The 7,945-nt window shown below is 39.4% G+C and overlaps 1 protein-coding gene across 1 annotated transcript; it reads right to left on the bottom strand.

The window, feature by feature from the left end:
- Positions 1 to 991: 991 nt before the first annotated feature.
- On the bottom strand, positions 992 to 1,971 carry LOC105309627 (olfactory receptor 2AG2-like). The gene has a single exon (XM_011385790.1). The coding sequence runs from the start codon at positions 1,959 to 1,961 to the stop codon at positions 1,011 to 1,013; it is 951 nt and encodes a 316-aa protein (XP_011384092.1). The 5' UTR covers positions 1,962 to 1,971; the 3' UTR covers positions 992 to 1,010.
- Between the last annotated feature and the right edge of the window lie 5,974 nt (positions 1,972 to 7,945).

Here is a 7,945-nt window from a genome sequence, read left to right as displayed (position 1 = left end):
AATAGAGAGTAAATTTAAAATAAATGGTATACCTTATAAGTTACCTCATAAAGAGAATCTTTAAAAGTGCATTTAGATTTTTTTGAGGAAACTCCATACTGTTTTCCATAGTGGCTGTACCGATTTGCAGTCCCACCAGCAGTGTATGAGGGTTTTTTTTCTCCGCATCCTCTCCAACACTTGTTATTACTTGTCCTGTTGATAACAGCTATGCTAACAGATATGAGATGGTATCTCATTGTGGTTTTGATTTGCATTTCCCTAAAAACTAATGATATTGAGCATATTTTCAGATGTTTATTGGCCATTTGTATGTCTTCCTGGGAGAAGTGTCTAAATAAGAACTGATCTACCATATGATCCAGCTATCTCTCTACTGGGTATTTACCCCTAAGACTTGAAAACCCATATCCAAAAACGATATTTGCACACCGATGTTCATAGCAGCATTATTCATGGTGGCCAGGACATGGAAGCAACCAAAGTGTCCTATGACAGATGACTGGATAAAAAAGCTGTGGTACATATATACAATGGAATATTACACAGCCATAAGAAGAGGTGAAATACTGACATTTGCGACAACATGGATGGCCCTTGAGATAATCATGCTAAGCAAAATAAGCCAGACAGAAAAATATTGAAAACCATATGATGTCACTTATATGTGGGATATAAAACTAAAAGCCATAAACGAACAGGACAAACAAGCAGAGACTCATAGACATAGACAAGAGACTAGTGGTTACCAGAGGGTAGGGAGAGAAGTGGATGGGATAAAAGGGGTCAAATATGTAAACTTGGAAGTTATGTAAATTATATCAAGTGAATAAAAAAATATATATTAAAAATAAAAAATGAAAGAGCATTTTGACAAGTCAAGTTACATTCTTTAATTTTCCTATTAAAAGATATACTTTGCACTATGGTGTTATATCATGAATGTTTGACTCTTAGAAATCTTCTGACTTTGAAGAGGAATGGATTTTGGAATCAAACCATAAGCCTCCCTAAATGGTGGAGTGTGTCCACAGCACATATTTCCCTAGGATCCTCCTCAAGGCTCCCATGACCTCCTTATTCCTCAGGCTGTAGATGAGGGGGTTCAGGGCTGGAGTGACAATCGTGTAGAAAACAGAGGTGATGTTGTCTTGCTGGGGGCTGTGGAGGGAACGGGGCAGGATATACATGAACATGGCAGCTCCATAGAACATCCCAACCACAGCCAGGTGGGAAGAACAGGTCAATAGGGCTTTCTGCCTCCCTTCATTGGAGGGCATGTGGAGCACAGTAAATAAGATTAGTGTATAAGAGGCAAGAATAGCAATAAGAGGGGGCATCAGGAAGGTCACACCCATTACATACACCATGAGCTCATATCTGGAGGTATCTGCACAGGCCAACTTCAGCAGAGGTGGGATCTCACAGAGCAGGTGACTGATTTTCCGGGACATACAGAAAGGAAAGTGCATGGTATACAAGGTATGTCCTAGAGCGTTCAGAGATGCCAGGATCCAAGATATGGTCACCATGAGCCAGCAGACCCTTGGCCTCATGAGGACCATGTAGGTCAGAGGATGACAAATGGCCACATACCTGTCATAGGCCATGAAGGCCAGTAAGAGGTCCTCTGCACCACCCAGGGTCAGTGCCAGGAACATCTGAAGAGCACAGCCCCCAAAGGAGATGGTGTTTTCACTATGGAAAAAATCCACAAGAGCCTTGGGAGTGACAACAGATGTGAAGAGGAGATCCATCAGTGAGAGCTGCCCAAGCAAGAGGTACATGGGCACATGGAGCCGAACATCCATTGTGATGACCAGGAGCAGCAGGCCATTGCTGGTCAGGGCTAACATGTACAAGACTGAGATTGTGGTGCAGAGCAGCTCAGGAGACCCACTGTCCTTCAGAATCCCCATCAATATGAAGCCACTTCCCAGGGTAGAGTTCCAGTGCTCCATTCTGTGCTGTTTCTTTAGTTGCCTAGAACCAAGTGGATTCTTGGTGAATATTTGTAAAAATGGTTCCTTATTACTGACTTTACCTCTTGATCTCTGTTTCTCACTCTTATAGTTGCATCTTAATAAAGATCCATCTAAATGAAGAACAGATGTCACAATAATAGCTAAACATTAAGAAGCCACTATGAAAATATTATTCATTCATCAAAGGTGAACATATATCTTTCCAGAAAGATTAGATCATCTCTATATTAATAGAATATTCTGGCACCCATGCCCTTGATTATTCTTGGACCTATCTGATAAGCATAATGTTAGACTAATGATATGAGTACCCACTTAGTGTTCTGCATAGACCTGTTTTTAATATAAAATTTGAAAACAGGTACAGAAATCTGGTTGAGATAATTATGCCAAGCGAAATAAGTCAGACATAAAAAGTTGAGAACCACATGATTTTATTCATGTGTAGGATATAAAACTGAAAGCAAAAAACGAACAAACAAAAACTCATAAATACAGACAACAGCTTAGTAGTTACCAGAAGGAATGGGTGGGGGGGGTAAGCAGATAAAGGTAAAGGGGACCAAATATATGGTGACTGAAAGAGATTTGACTGTGGGTGGTGAACACATAATGCAATATATAAATGATGTATTACTGAACCGTACACTTAAAATCTATAAATTGTATTAACCAATGTCATCCCAATAAGTTTAATTAAAAAAAAAGTACCAAAACATATTTCAATAAAGCAATACCACTTCTTTTTCTATATATATAATTTATGTCCACACTTGTTTGTAGCATTCAAGGTTGTAGATACAAGCCTTACTGGAAGAGCTAACAGGTATCCACTTTAGTCTCCTCTCTTGAAAAGCTCTACATTCTCCATGTGCTTGAGAGAGAATTCTAGACTTTCTTAACAGGTTATGGTAAAATATGACCTAGGAGGACTCAGAAATATGATAACAGATGAGACCCTACCCAGGAAGATCAGAGTTTTGTTTTTGGAAAAATGATGAAAGATGTAGGCAACAAGAGGGTATGTATTGTTACAAGAGAGTTGTAACCAGGCTCCATAATCCTGGCTTCCCTTTCTTGCACCAGACCCAGATCCCCACATTTCTTCTTGCAAGGCCAGGGTACCAACACTGGATTGAAGGGCCACAGTTTTCTGTTTTGGAAAACTGCTGTTAGAGTGAGGTACCCGATCCCAGAGAGAAGCCAGAAGAGTCAGGCCCTGAGATTGACATAAATCAGTGACATGCTTCAAGGGAACTGAACAGATAAAGCTAAATCTGAACATATGTTAAAGTATCAGTAAGTGAAGCATTTTTCTCTAAATCGTTTCCTTATGTCATGGCTTATATATTTTGATATTTCATTGGTTTCTATTGGCCTCTTCTAAGTCCACAGAATTTTAATGGTAAAAAGGTATTTGAGCATGTGACAAGCATATCATCTACTCTTAGATGGTCTTCTGGAGGCATGGATTATCAGATAGGTACAAAAAATGCCTTTTCATAGGCCAGCAAAGCCCATAGAATTTAAGATAGGTAGTGATACTTTGTCAGGAAACAGATGCCCAAGCCTGGCATGTAGCACAGACTCTTTCACCATCCTCACCAATTCTTCTTCATGTTTGGAAAACCAAAAATGAAGGGGATTGAGAAGTGCTATAGAGCCCAAAGTACTAGAGAATATGGAAGACAGAGTAGCTTAGTTTTTAGGGTCTGCTTTGGGCTCTGTTTCTCAATTCAATATTCCTAGAGGCTGCACCCTTCCCTAAAAAAGAATCGATGCTCTTACCTCAAGTGGCGAGAAGCCCAGATGGCCAACCAAGGAGACTGCCTTGTGACTGTCTGAGGGTCAAGAATGTTCCTGTAAAAATGGGGAAGAAAGATAGGGATTTTCTAGCAGTATCCAATTGGTTCAATTTTTGCTAAGTTGGGTTAAGAGTATGAGGAGTCTGACCAAGATAGGTATCAAGGTCCTTCTGTGCCTTCTATTCCTCCATAGGTCTTCTTAGTGATGCAGTAGATACACATAGAGAGCTAATACAGTCCTTGGGTGGTTTCTATGGAGTAAGAAGATGGCCCTGCCTGTTTTCACACCTGTAAAGAATTAGGAGAAACTGCTTCTGTCACATAGTTTCCCAGTTAGGGAGCCCATCTAGCTCTGGAGCAGATGTCAGACTGAGTCCAGATGCTCAGATGTTCATTTACTCTTGCTAGGGTCTGGAGCAAAGATGAAAGCAGCAGAAAACTGAAGGAAGTAGATATTGAAAGAGATGCCTAAGGGAGACCATGCTGTGCACTGGCCTCCTTTTCCCTGGTGCCAACAGTGAGCCAGGGCTCTGTCCTAGGGGAGACTGTTCTGTCTCCCTATCCCATGACCCCGCCTCCTCTATTCTGTTCTAGCCCTAACTTCAGAGAGACTTATCTGCTCAGATGGAATGTCCTCCCTTGGAAATACTGGTCCAGGAAACAGGATGTTAATGAATCCTCTTGGGCATGTTTCCTGGCCTGGTATCCCTGACCTCTCTTCTCACTAAATTAACTTCGAGACTCTAGGTTTCTAATCCACCTTAAGGGAGGCACTAATGGCCCATTTATAAATTGCTGACTGAACAGGTCAGGAAGTAAGGGCCCATTACATGGTCTGCTGTGTCCCAGATCTTAAGGTGGATTTTGTGGGATACCTCTTCTACTTCTCTTGCTACCCATGGTCTTCTTTATAATCCTCTTCGCTGGGACTATTTCCAGTTCAATATGACTGTGCTCTGTGGAGTCTGTAATTATAAGATCTTCCCTTCACTGAGCTTTGGCAATCCAGTGTGGCCTGTGCACTAGTATGCGTGTTCTGGTGTTACTGTTGTCTGTTATCAGTGATACTTGAAGAGAGAGTGGACAATTTTCTAAGTATTGAGAGAGAAAAACTGAAAAGAAATAGACACAGAGTGACATCAGAGACATTACGGCATGAGGCATCCCCATGATCTCTCCCCTTGAAACAAATTGAACAGCTATAATCCAACATAAGATTCCCAGCCTAACACACAAACACTTCTGAGGGATCTGTATTCAGAGAATCTGAAGGTGGGCAAATTGAGGCAAACAGGGAAGGAGGGAAGGAGAAGAGTGAAAACAAGTGCTGCTGATGCATCTGGAGCTCACTGCGGAGAGGGGAGAAGTCAGGTTGTGATGTGTTCTCTCTGTAGCTTTGAGCAGTCCTGCCTGAGTGATCAGCATATAATATGGCAGAATCCAGTAATTAGGGTAGAGATGGAATACAGAGGTGCAATGGCTGCATTCTAGCAGCCACCATTGCCAGGCAAAAAACAAAGTCATGGAACCTGCCTGTCTCCCCCATCCTCCCAGCACTCACCTCCCTGCACCTTCCCAGAGCAAGCAGTAGGCTCCAGAAGAAATTGTAGCACTGAGTGTCAGCCTATAGAGCAGAATGTCTGTAGACCCGAGAACTGAGGAGAGAGCTCCTGAGTGGCAGATGCCACTGCGACTGATCCCGGTGACAAGGATGGAGATACAGAAGCAAGGCAGCTGAAGACTAGCACAAAAGAAAAACCTCTTCTTATCACCTGCTAAATAGACATCATTCTTAACAATAATAAAAAATTTTCAGATAGCAGAGTTTATTCCCATAAATGCTTAGGAGGAGAAATAATCTATCAAATACCACGAACAACCAAGATAACAAAGCAATTAAGAAAGAAAGTAGAAAATCTTCAGAAAATAAATATAAAAGTATAGAAATATGTGATTTAAATGACAGAGAATTCAGATCGCAGTTCTGAAAAAATTCAACGAGATACAAGAAAACTCAGATAGGCAATTTGATGAACTCAGAAACAAAATCAAAGAACAAGTGGAATACTTTCACAGAGATTGAAATTTTAAAGAATGAACTTTAAATAAGAATTCTGGAACTGAAGAACTCAGTAAGAGATGAATAATTAAAGAGCAAGCTTAGGAAATAGAGCTGACCAGATGGAGGAAAGACTTAGTGATAACGAAGACAGAAATCTGGAAATAACACAAATGGGAGAAGAAAGAAATGAGAGAGAGAAAACTGAAAGAATTATCTGACACCATCAGAAAGAGCAATATAAGCATAATGGGTATATCAGAAGGAGAATAGAGGGAGAAGGCAACAGAGAGCCTGTTCAAACAAATAGTTCACAAGAACTCCCCAAACTTATGGGAAAAACTGGATCCTCAAACCCAAGAAGCAAACAGAACACCTAATTATCTCAATTCAAAAAGGCTTTCTCCAAGACACATTATATTGAAACTATCAAAAATTAATGACAATGAAAGAATTCTCAAGACAGCCAGGGAAAAGAAGACAGTAACCTATAAGAAAATCCCATTAGATTATCATTGAATGTTTAGGAAGAAACTCTATAAGCTAGTTATTTAGGAATCAAATATTCAAAGTACTGAAAAAGAGAAATTACCAGCCAAGAATAATATATTCAGCAAAGCTCTCCTTTAGATATGAAGGGGAAATAAAGAAAGGGCAAGTATAGAAACTGAAGGAATTTTCCACCATAAGGCCTGAATTGCATGAAATACTCAAGGGAGTTATTCCATCTGAATCAAAAAGACAAAAAGATACAACAATATGAGTAAGATGACTAACAGACAGACAGAAACAGAAAAGTGTGACCCTTATTCAAAATAGGGTATTATACATTTAAATATTACATAACAATTAGAGGAAGCAAAAATATTTTAAAAAGAGAAAACAATAGCTATTGCAACTCAGAAATGAATTCCCACAAAAAAAAAAACAGGAATAATTTGAGACAACAACAACAGAAAAGAAGGGAGTAAAGATCCAAACTTGCAAAAAGGGAGTAAAAAATAAGAAAAAAAACTACTGTATACATGAAACTTTCTTTGACATAAACAATGGTAACCACAGGAAAAAATCCAGAACTGAGACATAACATAACATAAAACAAGAGGGAACAGGGAGGAAAATCATAGAATATCACCAAACTAAAACAAGAGACAGAAACACAAGGGCAAAGAAACAATGGAGACATGACCTACCAGAAAACAAAAGATAAAATGGCTATAGGAAAACCTCATGTTTCAATAATCACCCTAAATGTAAATGGACTGAACTCACCAATAAAAAGACACAGAGTTGCAGATTGGATCAAAAAACAAAATTCAATTATATGCTACCTCCAGGAGACACGTCTCAGTTCCAAAGACAAATATAGACTCAAAGTGAAAGGGTAGAAAATGATAGTTCAAACAAATGGCATTCAGAGAAAAGTGGGAGTAGTGGTACTAATATCGGACGAAATAGACTTCAAAATAAAAATGTAAAGTAAGATACTGAGGGACACTTCATAATGATAAAGGAAAGCAGGCCCCAAGAAAACATAACACTTCTTAATATCTATGCTCCCAATCAGGGAGACCCGAAATATGTAAAGCAATTACTAACAGAACTAAAGGAAGATACAGACCAAAACACTATCATAGTAGGGGACCTAAATACTCCACAGTCAGATATGGAAAGATAATCCAAACAGAAAATCAATAAGGAAATAACATCCTTAAATGACACATTAGACCAACTGGACATAATTGGCATATACAGAGCTTTCCATCCCAAAACAGCTGCTTACACATTCTTCTCTTGTGTACATGAAACATTCTCAAGGATTGACCACATACTGGGACACAGAGATAGCCTCAACAGATATGAGAGGGTTGAAATCATACCAACCACATTCTCCGATCATAATGCTTGGAAACTAGAAATCAACTGAAAAAGGAAATCAGGAAGAACCACAAATACTTGGAGATTAAACAACATGCTACTGAAGAATAACTGTGTCAGAGAAGAAATAAAAAGAGAGATCAAGAGATACATAGAAACGAATGATAATGATAGTACAACATATCAAAACTTTTGGGACATGGCAAAAGTGGTCATAA

Source organism: Pteropus vampyrus, unplaced genomic scaffold (genome assembly GCF_000151845.1).
Source record: "Pteropus vampyrus isolate Shadow unplaced genomic scaffold, Pvam_2.0 Scaffold811, whole genome shotgun sequence".
NCBI lineage: Eukaryota > Metazoa > Chordata > Mammalia > Chiroptera > Pteropodidae > Pteropus > Pteropus vampyrus.
This window is presented reverse-complemented; position numbering and strand designations above follow the sequence as displayed.